Raw genomic sequence first — 19,021 nt, forward strand, 5'->3', positions numbered from 1 at the left:
TTGTCGTAACATCTAAAAACATGTAAGATGTCACTAGCCACTTGGCTAGTAAGTGGAAAAGTTAGTGTGGAACCCAGTCCTATCATTGACACAATACCTCTCATGGTACCCCTTCTTTATGGACCTTTGGCAGTCCAGTGAGTCTAGGTGCATGGCAATTCTTTGGTTTAAAGCTGTTGCCTTGATCTTCTGTTAACTCCTTCCTGTTGATTATTCTGTCTATGACCTTCACTCCATCTCGACACACCTTGTCTGTCAAATCCCAGTCCTCTCCTGCTCTTACCGAGGGTCTCGCTTCGAGGTCAACGAGTACTTGTTTCATCAAACGTTCTTATAAATCTAACTTAAAATACGATCTACTACATAATTCACTTTGCGTAACTACTTGCAAGTATTTTCCTACAATCACGAGTACAATAAAATCCCAAGCCAACCTATTGTGATACGTCTTATCGTTTCTTTCATTTGAGAATTACCCTATAGCTAAGAAATATCATTAACGAGAAATAACCTTTATTGAATCTAACATGAAAGTGTATAAAATAAAAAAATCTTGCAAAAATCTTGTTTCATCTTGTACTCATAACTTTCTTCGCCTCCTGTGCTCTTGTATTGATCCATGGCAACCATTATTGATCCCTGGTGACCATTATCCAAAACAGAAGCATCGGAAACATCAGAATTAGAACACTACCAAGAAGTACCACCTAGCTCCCTTCAAAGACGAGTCCCTCATAAAGATGTTTCAGCAAAATCTTGAGGCAAAGCTACCTAACCCATTCCCACCATCAATAAAAGAGCACTGGGATCAAGTGAAGCTTGCTATCACAACCAGTTGTGAGCAGACACTTGGACTGAAGAAGAAAAGGCACCAGGACTGGTTTGATGACAACAATGAGCAACTTCAACAGCTCACTGATGAGAAGCTAAGGGGAAAGCATTTGTCACCTTGCAAAATGACCAGCAATCAGCTTCAAAGAGGGCACAATATCGTGTATGCAAAGCGGTAGTGCAGAAGACCACATTTGATTCGAAGAACAAATGGTGGAAGGAGAAGGTACAAGAAATTCAACAATTAGCCGATAGAAACGATACACGTGGCTTTTTCTCTGCAACTAATGCCATTTATGGTCTATCCACTTATGGCCAAGCCCCTCTCAAGAGTAAAGATGGCTCAGCTATTCTAAAAAGTAATGAAGACATCAAGTCTAGATGGAAAGAGCACTTCGATGAACTCCTGAACCAGACTGTTACTTTTGACCCAGATGCTATCAACTGTATACCGAAGCAGCCTGTTGACAACTCTCTTTGCACAGAACCAACAATTGAGGAGCTTGAAGAAGCCATCAAAACCATGAAAAACAACAAGGCAGCTGGACCTGATGGTATACCTGCAGAGATCTTCAAATACGGTGGTGAAAAGCTTCAGGCCCAACTACATTGACTCCTTGTGAACATCTGGAAAACTGAAGAGTTACCAGCAGATCTTAGAGACTCGACCATTGTCACCATCTACAAGAGTAAAGGAGATAGGTCAGAATGTGGAAACTATCATGGCATCTCTTTGCTCTCAACAGCAGGAAAGGTTCTTACCTGTATTATGAATAATCGTCTTCAACGTTTAGCCAAGAAAATTCTTCCAGAGACTCAATCTGGTTTTTGACCATCTCATGGAACAACTGACATGATATTTACACTACGCCAGTTGCAGGAGAAATGTCGTGAACAATACCAGCCTTTGTATATGGCCTTCATGAACCTCACCAAGGCATTTGATTCAGTGTCCAGGGAACTCCTTTGGGATATTCTGACCAAATGTGGTTGCCCATACAAGTACATCTGCATCCTAAGACTACTTCATGATGACATGCGTGCCACAGTCAAGATTGGCAATGAACAAAGTGATCCGTTTCAAGTCAAATCTGGCGTGAAGCAGGGATGTGTGATTGCCCCGACATTGCTCTCTATGTTCATCTCAACAGTTACCCAGATCATTAAAGATGACCTGCCTCAAGGTATTGAAATTCTACAGGACAGATGATGAAATCTTTAACCTGACTCGTCTTTAATCAGCAAGGAAGACATCTACAGGTTCCCTTATTGAGTTCCAGTATGGAGATGATAACTGTGTTGCAGCTCTGTCTGAAAACCATTTGCAACAGATCCTGACTGCCTTCAATCTTGCATACATGAAGCTTGGGCTTACTGTTAACACCAAGAAGACACAAGTTATTTACCAACCTCCACCAAATGCAGCAAACCTTTCACAGCCAACAATTGTACTTGGTGAAACAGTCCTGGAATATGTTGATCACTTCCCATATCTTGGAAGTCACCTTTCCTCCAGAGTTAACCTTGATGATGAGATCCAGCATTGCCTGAAATGTGCTGGGACAGCCTTTGGACATCTTAAGAGGAGAGTGTTTCTCGACCATGACATTCTTACTGACACAAAAATTCCTGTGTACAAAGTAGTAGTACTTCCAACCCTCCTGTATGCCTTGGAAACATGGGCAGCATACCGAAGACATCTGAAAACACTAGAAAAGTTTCATCAGCGCTGCCTACAGAGCATTTTAAAGATAAGCTGGGATGACAGACGAACCAATGTCAGCGTACTTAAGGACGCAAATGTATCCAGCATAGAAGCTCTTATCATCAAGAGTCAGCTCAGGTGGAGTGGCCATGTTGTCCAAATGTCAGAAGAGCAACTTCTAAAACAGGTCTTCTATTCACAACTTAAAGAAGGATTGAGGAAGAGAGGTGGTCAGAAAAAGAGGTACAAAGACACTCTGAAAGCCAATTTGAAGAAGTGCAACATTGATATCAGAACCTGGGAAACTGATGCAAAGAACAGAGATTTCTGGCGTGAAACCACACATGAATGGGGCAGCATTCTTTGAAACAAGTAGGTGTGCAGCATTAGAGGAGAAGAGATGTTTGAGAAAGGAGAGACCACCTGTCCTCAGTGCAAAATAACATTCAAGGCTGAAATTGGTCTCATTAGTTATCTTAGAGTCCACAAGCAGGGTAATTGATTTGAAGACCACCATCCTCGTTTCGAGGGATAGCCATGACAATGACAACCGAAAATAAATGACATTTTAAACAAAAATAATAAACGCAATAAACACGGTGAAATGAAAACTTAAAATACACATGACAGTTTGGATCTTGAAAAAAGGCGAGATGCAGCTTAAAGACATACAACACCAAACTATTTAACATAATGAAGCTTTTCACGTGAACACTGGAACATATATGTTGCTACTGCAAGGGGACTGATCCCCACCACGTGAACAGGCCACTGGTCCCCAAAATTTGTCATAACAATAGATTTTCTAAAGAAGGTCAGCTTTCTTTTAAGTAAAATTAAAGGGAAAAAAAAAACAGTCATTGTGCCTTTTTGAGAGATTTCCATCACCTCTGTAGTGCAGTTGTTAGTACAGCATCAAGTTGAACACTTCAATAGATGTTATAACAAAGTGAGCCTGTTTCTTTTCAGGAATGGATCTTGAGCCAGGGAAAATAGGTGGAACATGGCTTGGTATGACAACTGATGGTAAATTTGCAGCTGTAACAAACTACAGACAGGCACCAAAATTCATCGATTCCAAAGCAAGAGGAAGAGGTCAACTTGTGCCTGATTTTTTGAAAGGAAATGCTGATGTTGAGAGTTACCTGGAGGCTGTGAGTAGTGAAGGTGATAAGTACAATGGATTCAATCTTTTGGTGGGGAAGTTGTCCCAGACTGGCGAGACCAAGATTGGATGGTACTGTAATATTGAAGGAAAACAGGTAACAGTTTTGGAACCTGGGATTCATGTGTTATCAAACAGAGTGTTGAACTGTTTGTGGCCCAAAATGGCCTACGGAAGAGAAAAATTTTCTGAAATCGTAGAGGGAACTTTCTCGAAAGAAGAACTTGTGGACAAACTTATGGGCCTGTTGAATGTCAGGCAAAGGTTGGTAGAGTTACATTCGCTTAATAAGTTTATATCACTATCAGTTTTCAGCACATATTATAAAAACATATACCTGGTAGTGTCTTTGGCCAAGATAAAGCAAGTCCTGTGTTCCCACTGGCTACCCATGCAGGAAAGATGGGCTGATCTTGCCCACTCCGGATGCCCTTTTTGGTCCCGTGCCAGAAAAAAAAAACGCATGGAGTGGACCGACAAATTTTTAGGAGTATATGAGCTATTTTTGGAGAGAGTAAAGCAGAAGAAAATTTTCACACCATTCCATCTTAAGCTTTGTCCTTTTTTACCTCATGGTATGACGTAAGTCATGCTATGAAGTTTAGGGTTTGGGGGCGAAATTCCATTAAAAATCACTCACTCACTTTGTTAGACATTAATTTATGCATTAAACCAGGATTATACACTTTTTCCCCCCTCCCCGACAAGTTTCCCTGTTCAAAGTCATGGTGTACGCATATTTGGGGGGTGGTACAAAGACGAGAATATGCCGAACCACTTGGACAGATTCAAAATGGCGTCCCGTCCCTTGAGGCGTGCATGGTTTTTTTTATTCCAAACTTGATCAAAACATACCTCTGTGGAGCCAAAAATGGAAAGGAAATATGCTACAGGATACTCGACCGCAGAGAAATGGGCGCCTGAGTCCTAAAGTGACGATAACATGAACGATTCGTGCGTGAAGACCCAAACACCGCGAATATGCACAGGCAGCCCAAGCTCACTACCAGAAAAGCGGACGTGACTCTTACCGTGTTGCGCAACGTTTTATATTTATAAAGGTTTGTATGGGATGTTATCGGTTTGCCTTAAAAGAGAGAAAAAATGTCTTGTTTTGAAATAAAATGGGCATACCTTATTGCCTTGTTGTTTTCTTTGTTGATTCCTAGCGTCTCAGGCCATTTTGAAGCGTTTTCGGCGAGTTAGCGCTATGTTGGTGTTCAACTGAAAAGTTGAATACTAACATAGCGCTAACTGGCCGAAAACGCTTCAAAATGGCCTGAGACGCTAGGAATCAACAAAGAAAACAACAAGGCAATAAGGTAAGCCCATTTTATTTCAAAACAAGACATTTTTTCTCTCTTTTGAGGCAAACCGATAACATCCCATACAAACCTTTATAAATATAAAACGTTGCGCAACACGGTAAGAGTCACGTCCGCTTTTCTAGTAGTGAGCTTGCGCTGCCTGTGGAATATGAAGTGAGCTTAAGCTTATTGCGAATTGGCAAGCGTGAAACTTCGTTGATTTCATCTTGTAGCTGCCGGTATCTTAACTAATTCTTCACACATTTGCAATTCAAGACAATTTTTCTCCATTAAAACGCTTACAAACACAATAATTGTGCCAGCACGTGTTGCTCACGATCAAAAAGTCTTTCCAAAGTTGAGAAAGCCAGGTCGCAGGTTACGTCAAGGGCGCCAAAAACTCCCTCTATTAACTATGGGTTGCTCTAAGGAGCCTTTGATTATGTTTAGTGACAAGAGAGTCTGTAAAATGTTGATAGTATTTTTCTATGAAGTTTGATGACTGTTCATCCTGGGACACATTGGTGTATCAGTTTTATAATTGCGTTTGTTTAGTTATTTCTCAAAGTTTTTTACTTTTTTAATGATAAATTAATATTACTGCATGTAAGGCATTTCAGCTGTGGTGACGTTGAGAGTTTCTGGGGCCCTCAAGATGAAGGAGGCAATGAAAATGTGATCAATGCCTGTCAGGCAATCTTCGTCAACTGCAAAGAAGTGAAATATGGAACAAGGTACTTGTAGAACTTTTTCCACAAGAAAGAAGGATAAATCTGAATTCCCTGTTTGGATTAAAAAGAGAAATAATAATTGTTATTACAAGTTTCAGCAGATTTATGCTAATGCAAACTACATAAGATAGATGTGCACACAAATATTCCAGTCAGAATTACCAGTATTCACATGCACTCCACCATACTGTCCCTCAGTTAATCTTTATACATATTCCTCTACAAGCAAAGCTTTAAATCAAGTTTACAGTGGCATTTAATTGAATGAAAGTTAAATGAGATGTTTATGACACAGTTTCTTTTAGTCGTGGGTCCGCGAAGCGTACAAACGACTATTAGAATGGAGCAGAATATGCAAATGTGTCACTCACTCAGATGTAAACAAATCGATATGTCGACGGCAGATCAGTATTGATAGCGTCCCTCCGAAATTTTACGGGAAAGCCTCTATCACATTTCCGAAGTAATGCTGCGACGTTAAATTTAACTCGACCTTTCTTCGAAGGAGTTTCGATTTTAAATAAAATACTCGTCGCAGTTGGCACTTGTGTAACCGAATTAAGGCTCTTTGAAAACCTAAAGGTGTAATTATGAGTGAAGACGCTTAATACAATCGCTTTTCCGCGATCATCTTTCGCCATCATTTGCATTATTGTGGAATATTCCTCGCCGTTCCCGGGAACATTTTGTTTTTAAGAAAGCTTCCAGGTCACACTCTTTCTTAAATACAGTTTCAAACCTTTATTCTTCTCACTGCGAGCCGTCAGTGTTTATATCGTTATATATCGCTAAAATGAGTAACCGGCAAATTTTTATAGGGGAAAGCGAAGCGGCATGTACTAAAATCAGGAACGCCGGAACACCACGGAACACCGGAAAACCACGGAACACCGGAAAACCACGGAACACCACGGAACACCAAATTTGACTGTGTAAAAAAGTAAAATGTAGATGTAATTTGTTTACCCACGTAACACGAAAGAGCTTAGAAGCAGGCGCTAAATATATAGTTTCTTATGTTATTTCTTTGTGGTATAAATAAAAGTTGTTGTTGCAGACGTTCTAGCTTTTAAAGAGATAATTAACTTTTCTAATTATAAGCCCCTATTGTACTTACCGGAAGAACTCAGTTCAGCCATGTTGTCGATGTTCGCCTCGCACTTTGGGAGTTGACGGGACTCCTGGTCAGCTGTTGCTCAGTACAAAGGTAGAACCGCAATGCATAATTTGATACTAATAGTTACGTACTGGCCGGTTACAAGATATCGACCTTTCTCGTTTGGTCTTTGTTTAGCCATTACAGACCGCGTGATATTCTCTGGAGGAAAAAAAAAATCCATTCGTATTCACGCGACTATCTGAAAATTTCTCAAGACTATGATCACATAGGGGGAGCTGCAGTGGTGAAATAGCACTCGCCTCCCACCAGTGTGACCCGGGTTCGCGTCCCGGACCCACCGTTATTTGAAGGTAGAGTTTGTTGTTTGTTTTTCTCTAGGTTCTCCGGTTTTCCTCCCTCCACAAAAACCAACACTTCTAAATTCAATTTCGGTGTTATACACTTACACTTTATAACGAGCTCTAAGCTCTTTCGTTATACGTGGGTAAACAAATTGCATTTACATTTTATTTTTTACATGATCTGTAATGGGAAAACAAAACAACACCGTCAAATTCGGTGTTCAGGGGGTGTTTGGGCTGTTCCGATGTTCCGGGGTGTTCCGGTCTTCCGGTGTTCCTGGTTTTAGTGCATGCCGAGCGAAGCGTTGTTTTCGTGACCGGTCACTTGTTTACTTTTCTGATGGTTTTACCTCTCGTCTGTTTGGTGACTACGCAGATATTAATTTGTGAAAATCATTGTGAGTACACCCCTGAATGTTAAAAATATATGAAGTCCAAGGAACAGTTTTGGTCTAAGTCCACATTTTTGTCAACAAATTGAAAATATACTCATATCGGATTAAAAGGTGAAGACTTCGTAACACATACAAAAGTTGTCTTTTTTTTTTAAATACGATGGCTTGAAATTCTATTTGAGAACGATTGTGGCCGCTTTTTTAAAAACATAATTCAGTGGTCACTTTGTTAAAAACATAATTCAGTGGCCACTTTGTTAAAAACATAATTCAGTGGTCACTTTGTTAAAAACATAATTCAGTGGCCACTAAGTTAAAAACAAAATATGCGAAGAAACGGGCAAGGAATATTCCAATATAGTACAAATGATCATGAAAGTGATTGCTAAAAGGTGATTGCGTGACACTCGGTAAGTTGTAAGATGACATATGTTATCAGCTATCATGTATCAGATGAAATAACAGTTTTCAAAATTTCCTGTCTGCATTCTGTACCCAATCTGCAGTCTGCATTTTGTACCTAGTCTGCATTTCGTAGCCGGTTTTGAGCCTGTATTTTGTACTCACCGATTGCTAAAATGTGAACTCTGACCATTCACCCAACATCACCCCAGCAGTTCAGAGTAATAACAAGAAGTTTCAACTGTATCCGGGAGTCACCCATTGGAATTTAATTATCTTCAAAACTCATTCAAGCGCAATGTTTCCACGACTTATTCACAGTTTCCTTTGATTAATAAATATCACCAGTAATAAATTTAGGCTTTGGCAGAAAAAGGAATATTGTAGGACTATAAGAAAAAACATACCAGTTATTGTAAGAAATCGTATTGCAGTTTTCTTAGCACCAATTCACCTTGTTGACTTCCTTTTTTAGAACCAACACGGTATTGTTAGTTGATGCACATGGACATGCTACTTATGTTGAGAGAACCATGGATCAGAATGCCTCTGACCCGGATGAAGCAGAGTGGAAAGTAAGCACTTATGAGTTTGACATTATTGAACAGACTGGCGACTGTGCTGATAACAAGTCACTGAAAGAGAATTTATCAAATGGAACATGAATTCATACCTCAAAACCAAAAAAAAGAAACGATCAATGAATGGAAACAGTTTACTAGTGCAACCAGTCAGAAAAGTTAAATAAAATTGTTGCAAGGAATGAACATGTTGTCAAAGGTAGTTTTCTCACATAACCGACAAATTTGTCAAAGAAGTGTCAGTAGTGTGTAATAATATGCAAAGATTACCAGTTGAAATTTAACAGATAGATTCAATGCTGATGTATGTCTGTTGAGTAATAGATCACAGATGACGTCAAAATATGGTAAGACCAAAAAAAGGGAAGCCCCGTGTGTCTCAGATGTTTTCACCGCATTTTGACATCTCTTGTGATATATTACTAAACAGACTCACGGTGACGTGGAATCTATTTGTTTTACACGATGACGAAACAAAAAGTATTTGATGGTGACGTCATGTATACATCTTTCCTCCAGTTTATCCTAAGAAAGAACAAATCAAAGTGCGCGTATAATTAAACTTATTCGATATTATATATGTATTATATTTCTCTATTGCCGAAGATCTTTCATTGGCATAACTTGCAAAGGAAAATAAATCATAACCCATTGGATATTTTGTGTCTCTACCATTTAATTTAAGCGCTTTAGTTTACAGGGTGTCGGAGTCGAGAAACAGCGATTTGTTCAGAGGATAAGAGATGTAGCGTCTCTCTTTCTACCCCTCTTTCTCACAGGGATGGATCTTTTCGGTGCATATGTTCCAAAAACCCGGAAAGGATGAAAATACACTCAGTCTTAAGGCACCTGTACTCTAGTTGCCGATTAATTTCGATACTAGGGAAATTTTTACAAATAGTATGTAATGCATTATAACGAAGCTGAAACTTGAATGTAGCTCTGATTTTAGTTTTAGATATTAGTTTACTTTTAAACCACGCAAGTTAATGTAGTCACTCTCTCAACTCACACGAATTGCACCGCGTTCGCCCCCTATCGAGTTCGCTCCTAACTTATACCGTGTTCGCCCCCACACTTTTCGAGTTCGACCCCACCAAGTCGAGTCTACCCCTTGATTGAGTGATGTCCAGATGAGTTGATTTGTGACAAAGGTTCTAGCGGAATGTGCCAAATGTTAAGTCAACGACGACCATTTTGAATTTCGGCAATTGCGTGAAATCTGCGTGGGATCTGGGGTTACCGGAAACAACTGTATACACTGAAGTTGTGATAATGGAAACCACACTTAAATCAAAACAACTTTGCTAAATTTATTATTCGGACTGGAAAAGATGTAACAACCTCGGTATATCTAACGAACACGAGATATGTTGATCATAACAACCAGACTTGGGAAGATGCAAACCACGCTTTCATCGTATTGTCTTGATCATAACAACCAGACTGGAGAAGATGCAAACCACGCTTTCATCGCATTGTGTTGATCATAACAACAAGACTCGAGAAGATGCAAACCTCATTTTCCTCGCGACAGTTGTTAGCCTTGTAATAAATATGTAACAATTGAAGAGTTTACGAAACCACGATTTGATCACGCTTTTTGATTATTAAAGACTTATTAAGTGAATGCGTTCCACGCTTCGTGGGGCTTTCGGTCAGAGCAACCAGACTTGAGAAGATGCAAACCATGCTTTCATCGCGACAGCGTTGCTTAAGTTGTTAGACTTGTAATAAATGTGTAACAGTTTTAATGATACTTATCTCATTAAGCTATATTTCTGAAAATAAGACTGAAGGGTTTACGAAACCACGATTTGATTACGCTTTTGATTAACTGAGACTTAGTAAGAGAAAGCATTCCACGCTTCGTGGGGTTTTCGGTCAGAGCAACTAGACTCGAGAAATGGTAACGAGTGTGTAACATTTTTACTGATACTTCGCTTAACTTTATTTGTGAACATAAGACTGAAGAAGAGTGCGAAACCTCGCTTTGATCACGCTTTTGACTTAAGAACAACATCAGATTTGTGAAAGGCTTTGATGCTTTGTCGCTCTAGCTCCCACGCACTAATAAACTTTCAAAATGGCCGTTGGTCAATTAAAATTCAAAACTTGCCTTGGTTCTAACTTGTTTGCAGTTTCGAAAGAAACATCTTCGCATCCATCTCACGTTAAGAATTCCATTCCTTTTTCTCAGTTTCTAAGACTTCGTCGTTTATGTAGTGATGACTCTGATTTCCACCACAAATCAGAGTCAATGTGCCAGTTTTTCGATAAACGTGGTTACCCTGTTTCTGTCGTTCAAGCGGGTTACCACCGCGCCCAACTTATTGATCGACATTCAGCACTACAAACGTCACAAAAGGCAGATTCCGACCGCATTCCATTCACTCTCACGTTTCACCCTCACAACCACTCAGTTAAATCCATTATTCTTAAAAACTCTAAATTACTTCAAAATGATCTAGAGACAAGCACTATCTTTTCGCAGCCTCCGCTCATTTCATTCAAACGCGACAAAAACATAGGCAATTTTTTTGTCAGAAGTTCTTTTCAGACTGATGACCAACCAGGCACTTTTAAATGCACTCGTGCACGATGCAAAACGTGTCCTTTCATTCACAACACTGATAAAATATCGGGACCCAAACGATCCATTAAGATCACCGATCACTTCACGAGCACCTCCGCCAGTGTAATCTACTGCATAGCTTGCACTCATTGCAAAAAGATATACATCGGCGAAACAGGCAGAAGACTAGGTGACCGATTCAGAGAACACCTTCGCGACGTGGAAAAGAATGACAAGGACACATCGAAACCAGTCGCTAGACACTTTAATTTACCTAACCATTCTAAGCAACATATGGCAATCTGCGGTCTTTCCTTACACTTAGGTAGCACGGAAAGCCGTAAAACTCTTGAACAAAATCTCATCTTTCAATCCGGCAGTCTAAATCCCACAGGTATCAACGAACGCTTTTCATTCCACTAATTTATTCGTGTTTTTCTCGTTGGCATGTTCCCAATTCCTCTATTCGCTCCGACGAAGGGCTAACGCTCGAAACGTCAGCTTTTGTAATCTTTACGGTGGCCAATTTACCATTTCAACTTTGTTAATATAAGTAGACATTACTCAATCTGGGGGCGAACTCAACTTGGTGGGGTCGCACTCGAAAAGTGTGGGGGCGAACACGATAGGGGACGAAAGCGGCGGATACCATTCACACACCTCTGTAATTTCACTTTTATGGGTGTTTATTCATTCGTCATTGTTCACCGCTCCACGCACAGGCATCCTAAGCTCACGTCTCGAGTAAAAACGAAAGGTTATTTCTTGAAAGCGTCTCGCGTTGTGTGACGCGGTGTTAAATTACGCCAGGAACCGTTGAGAATTTGAATTCGTTATAAAGAATAGTATGGGAAACGAAATATGGTCCATTTAAAGCACTAAATATTCCGAAATATGAACATTTTACACCTGATTAAGAAAACTGACTCACTTCTTGTGTGTCCGTTGTGTTTTTTGGCGATTTCCGCCGTTTGGGGCTTGCTTTGCCATCGAGAGTAGTCCAGTGGTCAGTGCGCTGGACTCTGGGTCAAACGGCCCGGGTTCAAGTCCTGGCTGGGGCTTAACGTTGTGTCCTTAAGCAAGACACTTCACTCACATTGTTTCGTCTTCTCGGATAGGACGTAAAGCCGGAGGTCCCGTCTCTTAAAGGGTAAGGGGTAAAAAGACGTTAATTTCCCACGCACGAGATTACTGTGTGCTGGATGTCCTCCCCTGGGGTGGGTTGGGTGGGAAAACAGCAGGTCCACATCAGCTTACACAGTTGCCAGTAAATTCAACCTGCGTGAACAAATAAACATGATGATGATGATGATGATGAACCTTTTATTTTTCCTCGAGACGTGAGCTTGGGATGCCTGTGCTCTACCACATTGTTAAACGAAAAACACGTTTCGCAATGTGGCGAAGCGGTGAACCACATAATCCGGTCTTTAAGCACTTGAAATACAGCATTCTGTTTTTCAGGAAAGTTATGTTGTTGATTTGTGAGCCGAACAATGACGTCCGTCTATCAGGTGTCTTTTTGGGTCAATGGTTTGAATTATCCCTGAGGCGGCCTTCTTATATGTTAATAAAGTTACCAATGTAAAAAAGGTTAGTTGAAATTATACTAAGCTTACCGGGTTCCAAAACGACACTCGCAGTTGAGGTAAATCAATTTTACTTGCTGTTCCCATGCGTATACGAAGTCCAGGTTGTTCGCTCCTTATTATCATGGTTGCTACTATATCCTTCAAGTTCAGTCTGATACGGATTACAAACGCCTTTATTTATGTACAGATGGCCAAGGTGGTAGGGCGAAAAGAAACCAATAGTATCCTTCCTTTTGGCTAACCCTTACCCTAACCTAACCCTTGGTTTGAAATTTGTGCTCTCCAACTTGAGTGTTAATATTTTTAGAACTAGAAGTAACAAATCGTTTGTCTGGATAGCAAAGATATAGTAAACTATACGTGTTGATGCACGTCATTTGCGTGACAGCGCTTTAAGTTACAGTTACACGCGTCACTTGCGTGACAGTGCTTTACGTTACAGTTAGGTTCTTTAGCTATTTTTGGATGTGATTGATTACTTGCAGCTAAATAAAGGAATTGCACCGACCTGTGATTGGAAGTTAAAAATAGCATTAGTCACGCTCTTGAGCTGAAGAGACTTGTAGATCACGTCGGCATTTGTGGTCGAAAGTTATGTTAGCATTAAAAATCTTTCCTTTTTTCAAATCAAATAAACACAAACTTTTATATTATCGCTGGAATAGAAATTTTCGTGTCTGCAAATCTACTTCGGTAAAGGGGTAAATTTATGGCGTGGATTTGCAGCCTACGGTTCGTTATCCATGGTCGAGAATTCACCACTGAAAAAGCAATAAAATTTGTTTTCGCTTCAGTATCGAGCAGTTTTCGTTCGTTAATTGACTCGCTGTGTAATATGTTCTATTTGCAAACGTTACGCTCTTGGTGCAATTCCTTTCTGTAACGCAAGTCTTAAACACAGGAATTGCACCGGCCCGATTGGTCGACTTCCAGCGGTGAAAAATGGAAACGCCGATCGCCATAATCTTTCTTCCTTCAGTCCAAAGCCTTAGATCTTCACTAGCGAAGTTATTTTGCCCACAGCTCCCGTTCTGAACGCGCTTTCGACCCGGTGCTTTTCTTGCCTTTAACGCTTTCAACTATTAAATTCAGGAATTGCACCGGAAAGAATACTTAATTTCGGTGTCGATTACATGATTTAATTAATGAGATACCGCTGTTTAGAAACCTTGAAAATTCTCTTTTTTCGAAACTTTCGCGGGAAACGAAAGTAGATTTGACCCGAAAATTTCTCTTCCAGCGACAATATAAAAGTTTGTGTTTACTTGATTCGAAAAGAGGAAAGATTTTTAATGCTAACTGAACTTTCGACCACAAATGCCTACGTGATATACAAGTCTCTTGAGCTCAAGAGCGTGACTAATGCTATTTTTAACTTCCAATCACAAGTCGGTGCAATTCCTACATTTAGCTGCAAGTTGATTGATTTAGTACGTGCGGAGCGTGTGTGTGGAGTAGACATTTTTTGCTATGGTCTACAAAAAGAGATTATAAAGGCCTACGGTGTCGCGGGACAGATATGTAAGTTCGTTTCATCATAATTTATCCTTATTGCTTGTGGTTAGCCCAGTTCGCAGTTCAATTAATATATTATTCATTTTATGTGTGATCATTGTGATTTTACGTACCGCGACCTCGTGGCCGCGTGGATATCTGAGTCGATTTCTTTATATTAGTTCTATAGTTTCGCTCGTTTCTGGTTGTTTGCATTTAGCCTGTTTAGTTCTATTTTGTTGCCTCTGAGGGTTTTCGTTTGTCGATCGCTAGTGCCTTGTAACGTTTGTTTGTGCAACTGCCTTACGCTAGTCCTTCATTGTTTATTTCAGTTTACGAGATCAATTAATAAATGTGATGTGAATGTCGCTTCGGTCTCTGTAAAGTTCCACCCGTTCTGGTATTTTTCTCCGGTCGCGATTTTCTCGGCAATACATTCGGCCTTGATGTTCGCCTGCCGTTACAATACGTAAAATCTCGAAAATCTTGCATATCATATACGTCTCATAACCGCAGTTCACACATATGTTTCATATGTTTGTTGTTGTTTGATTTATCATCTACGGGTTTATGTCGAATTAATTTGATGGCCTGCTCCCAGTTGGCTTGTTAGCTCAATTGGTAGAGCGCTGCACTAGTATCGCAGAGGTCAGTGGTTCGAATCCCGTACAAGCCTGAAATTTTTTTCAGGTCTGATTTTCACTATTGCTCAAATAGTGCTTTACTGCGAAGGATCGTGCTCATATACATATACATGTTTTGCTTTTGTTCTGCAAAAGTGTCTCGAAGTATTCTTAGTGGAAGCTTTCTTTATTAAATGTCTTAACAGAATCAAAGTGGTAGAAAAACTACCGATCATAGGCCAAAGAATAGTGATAAGACTCGCACTGCAGGTAATTAGTAAGTACTTACTTTACTAATGCACGTTCAGTTGAAATAATACTTAAAACTAGGCGTTTTAATGTGAAGATTTATATTTTCAACTTAATAATTGGCTAAGTCCCTTTACTTGTAGTAATCTTGCCAAACTGGCTATTTTTTTTGTTCTCAGGGATGAAATGTTCTCAATGTCGACATTACGTATTCTTTTGATTACCGTCTTTGAACAATAACATTTTGTCTCACAAGTAAACGCCCAGAAACGTGATATCACTGAACCATGTTATTTCAGCGAGTGCATGCATTGCCATGAACGACAGAAACAAAGTATCACAGTTGACGAACACGTGACCAGAAAAGTTAGATCATAGAAACGCGACGGATTGGCCTACTAACCTTGTCTTGACGCCCTCCTTTACTTGGGGTCTTATCGACTTTCGTGCATGGCACAGAGTTATTTACGTTCATGCGTTTCACAATTGATAACCGCCCAAACGTCTCGTTTAAAACTCAGGAAAAATTTTACGCAATGTTTCTCTTATCCTGTTTTTAAGCATCTTCCTTCACACAGCGGTGAACTCTTTTTAGTATGTGTGCTACGATGGGCCCCCACCAGCTATGACGATATGCGTTGTTAGAACCAAAAGTTAACATAATCTAATGGTAGTAACTGTTTATGTTTTCGTTGACTACGTCTGTGTTAGATCAAGAAACTACGGAAAGCAGTATCGTATGTAGACTGAACACTTTCTGCCATGCATACCATTGCAGTTTCAAATGCAATATTCGATGTTTAATAGGTGGGGCAACTCCAAGTTATTCAGGATTAGCTTAATTGCCCTCATGTATCAGTATGCCCTCTTTTTGATTTTCTTTGAAGCAGCCTGAATTCAACATTGTCTAGTTTCTGCCACTATTTATAGATTCAAATAAATCGACAATGTGCATCGTCTTCATGTACTTTTGTGACGACCCGAGCCCTGATGGATACCGGCTGATTGTTGCATCAAACAGAGATGAGGTTTATTCCAGGCCTACAGCCCAAGCAAAGTTTTGGGAGGAATATCCTGATATCATTGCAGGTAATCTGATTTGATTTTAAAACAGCATTTCTCTTTTTACATGTAATAGACTTATTTTAAATAGAGAAACCGTCATCGGCTGGTCTCCGTACGCCAGCAAGTGCGAGCCTGTCAGGTTAGCAACGAATAGAGATTCTGATTCATTTTTAGGGAATCCCCACCGCTAAGAGGGGACACCTAACTAAACTATACAAAATACATAAAGGGGGTAAGTTTCCAAAGAAACTGTGGAGCAGCGTCGGTGGGGGTAACAAGGAAATTTCAAGTTGATTATATTAACTAAGTTGAAATTGTAAATTGGCCACCGTAAAGAGTTAAAAGCGACGTAGAAAGGAATGACAAGGACTCATCAAAACCAGTCGCCCGACAGTTTAATCTTCCTTATCATTCGAAGCAGCATATGGCAATGATGAATCTGCCGTCTTTCTTACATTCGGGTAGCTCGGAAAGCCGCAAAACTCTTGAACAAAAGTTTATCTTTCAAATCGAGACTCTTAACCCCATAGGTATCAACGAACGCTTTCAATTCTACTTAACAATTATTCCACGAGCGCGCGTTGGATATGAGATGATAGATAGCCAACGAGGCGCTACGCGCCTCGTTGGCTATAATCATCTCATATCTAACAAGCGCGAGTGGAATAATTGTTTTATTAAAAACGTTAAATTAAATTAAATTTTATTCAATTCTTAGCTCCCTTTTAATTTTAAGCTGACACGTACGCTTGCCATATTTGTAGATTATGGTATATTGGCTGATATACCATAATGGCTCAGCCAATAAAAAGTCTTGAATTGCATTATCCAATGATCTAGTTTTTAATAATACTTTTTATTCGTGTTTTTCTCGTTACCATGTTCCCACCAATAGCGTAGCTCCACTTTCTGCTTAGAAACCCACACGCAACCCTCAATTCCTCCATTTGCTCTACCGAAGGGCTAACGCTCGAAACGTCAGCTTTTTAACTCTTTACGGTAGCCAATTTACATTTTCAACGTAGTTGATATTACCACTATACAAAATACAATAGGAATTAGATATAGATCAAAACTGTAAAATTTAGCCGGTAAATAACATACTGGAATCGCGAATAAGAATATCAAAGTGACGAATTATATAGCTCCTAGCCGCTACATCCAACTAAGATTTTACTCACGTTAAGCCTGCGCATCCTGCTCTTAAGCTGCCTAAGTTCATTCAAATAGCAAAACCCGACTTGTTTTGTTCGCAGGAATGGACATGAAGTCAGGCAGGGAAGGAGGAACATGGATTGGAATGAAAACTGACGGCAAATTTGCTGCCACTACGTTTTACAGACAGTCGAAAAAGTTCATTGTCTCTAAAGCAAAAGGGAGAGGACATCTCGTTTCAGACTTTCTTAAGGGAGACGATGATGCTGAGAATTACCTCAAGAAAGTTCGTGACGAAGGAGACCTCTACAATGGATTCAATCTGTTGGTGGGCGAATTGTCGCCGAATGGTGAGACCAAGATGGGATGGTACTGTAACATTGAAGATAAACAAGTCACAATGTTGAAACCTGGGATTCACGTTTTATCTAACAAAACGTTGAACTGTTCTTGGCCCAAGATGGGTTATGGAAAAAAAAGATTCGCCAGGATAATAGAAACAACTTCAACTAAAGAAGATCTTGTTGACGAGCTGTTATGGATGCTGAAGGCCCGGCAGAGGTTAGTACAGTTTTTGTTCTCGAAAACATGTGAAGGTCAGAAACTGATGGATTCTAATAAAGTGAGGGAAAGAAGTAACCGTCATTCTTTTGTTAAGCCACACACCAGGTCAGCGTTTGTACTCATTAGATTTTTTGCTGTGTTACGGTTTTCAGATCTTTTAGTGTCAGTTGCGGGGATCACAACAACTTTATTGCGGCTCAAGATGAAGGGTTTGATGACGCTATTATTGAAGCATCACGGGCAATTTTTGTCAGGCACCAAGTTATGAATTTTGGAACAAGGTAAGAATTGCATCAGTTATGTTAAGTAATGATGATAAAAAACTCAGTTATGATCATGTTCTTTGCTTCCCAAGGCTTCGGTTTCCATCACTTATAATACTAAAATTGACTTCTACTTATTGGCACTTATAATTCTAAAATTGACTTATACTTATTGGCAATTGAAGTATAATTGCGACAAGTGTGAGGTAATGAGGATATCCCACTCCAGAGACAAGTTAACTCCACAGTACAACTTGCTAAATCAGCCTTTAAGGGTAGTGAGCGATACAAAGGACCTTGGTTTATATTTTACATCTAACCCGGCTTTCATGGTCACTATAAGTTGAACTATGTTCAAAGAAAGCAAATGCTGTCCTAGGATATCTAAAGAGAAATGTTGGTACTAAGAACTTAAAGATCTTTTCCATGCTATACAAATCTATGGTTCGTCCTATTCTTGAATATTGTGCACCAGTTTGGAGTCCGCACTTGAGAAATGACATTTATGCTCTGGAGAGAGTTCAAAGACGCGCATTCAGGTGTGCCCATGGTAAAGACCTGTCTCACCAGGAAAGATTGAATATTCTACGGATGAGCGAAGAGAGTATCTATCACTGGTGGAATGTTTTAAGACAGTTCATAGTTTAAGTGGTCTAAATCCATCTTTATTTACTTATGCCAGTGCCTTTCGTCCTCTCCGCTCTAATCATTGTTACAAATTGAAAGTCAAATCAGCGAGATTAAATTGTAACAAGTACTCATTCTTTGTCAGAATCGTAAACCCGTGGAATAAACTACCTAAAGACGTAACTGAAGCAGAATCTCTGGGAACATTTAAGACCAAAGTCAAGAATTACCTTTTT

General features: G+C 39.8%; 3 protein-coding genes, 1 long non-coding RNA gene and 1 pseudogene across 21 annotated transcripts in view; 3 read left to right on the forward strand and 2 right to left on the reverse strand.

The window, feature by feature from the left end:
- Positions 1-4,759, reverse strand: part of LOC111326136 (rab GTPase-binding effector protein 1) — a 20,166-nt gene extending 15,407 nt beyond the window's left edge. Inside the window, exon 1 of the mRNA XM_088743993.1 lies at positions 4,557-4,759. The gene's annotated coding sequence lies outside the window, so the exon portion shown is untranslated. The remainder of the gene's footprint in view (positions 1-4,556) is intronic.
- LOC111326137 (transport and Golgi organization 2 homolog) overlaps positions 1-9,234 on the forward strand; it is a 13,099-nt gene extending 3,865 nt beyond the window's left edge. For both annotated transcript variants that reach the window (XM_022930072.2, XM_088744003.1), the window contains 3 exons: positions 3,506-3,965; positions 5,620-5,742; positions 8,473-9,234. In XM_022930072.2, coding sequence (XP_022785807.2) covers positions 3,506-3,965; positions 5,620-5,742; positions 8,473-8,662 — 773 coding nt within the window. In that variant the 3' untranslated portion in view covers positions 8,663-9,234. The remainder of the gene's footprint in view (positions 1-3,505; positions 3,966-5,619; positions 5,743-8,472) is intronic.
- LOC148718294 (uncharacterized) lies at positions 5,020-15,952 on the reverse strand. Of its 14 annotated transcripts, none has more exons than XR_015994954.1 (3): positions 15,515-15,952; positions 6,857-7,057; positions 5,020-6,667 (listed from the first exon to the last, which is right to left on the reverse strand). It is a non-coding gene; the product is annotated as an uncharacterized LOC148718294 (long non-coding RNA). The 14 variants fall into 14 exon arrangements; XR_015994950.1 differs by having other exon boundaries at positions 6,857-8,632; XR_015994949.1 differs by having other exon boundaries at positions 6,857-9,103.
- Positions 12,458-19,021, forward strand: part of LOC111326131 (transport and Golgi organization 2 homolog) — an 11,270-nt gene continuing 4,706 nt past the window's right edge. The window contains exons 1-5 of one of the 4 annotated variants that reach the window (XM_088744000.1): positions 14,175-14,266; positions 15,069-15,132; positions 16,042-16,200; positions 17,433-17,892; positions 18,048-18,176. In XM_088744000.1, the coding sequence (XP_088600126.1) occupies positions 16,059-16,200; positions 17,433-17,892; positions 18,048-18,176 (731 nt within the window). In that variant the 5' untranslated portion in view covers positions 14,175-14,266; positions 15,069-15,132; positions 16,042-16,058. Of the gene's footprint in view, positions 12,802-14,169; positions 14,267-15,068; positions 15,133-16,041; positions 16,201-17,432; positions 17,893-18,047; positions 18,177-19,021 lie in introns of those variants that run through there. The other 3 variants (XM_088743999.1, XM_088744001.1, XM_088744002.1) reach the window with 3 other exon arrangements.
- Positions 18,655-19,021, forward strand: part of LOC148718295 (uncharacterized) — a 3,822-nt pseudogene continuing 3,455 nt past the window's right edge.

The sequence above is a fragment of the Stylophora pistillata genome, chromosome 13 (assembly GCF_964205215.1).
Source record: "Stylophora pistillata chromosome 13, jaStyPist1.2, whole genome shotgun sequence".
NCBI classification, from domain to species: Eukaryota; Metazoa; Cnidaria; class Anthozoa; order Scleractinia; family Pocilloporidae; genus Stylophora; species Stylophora pistillata.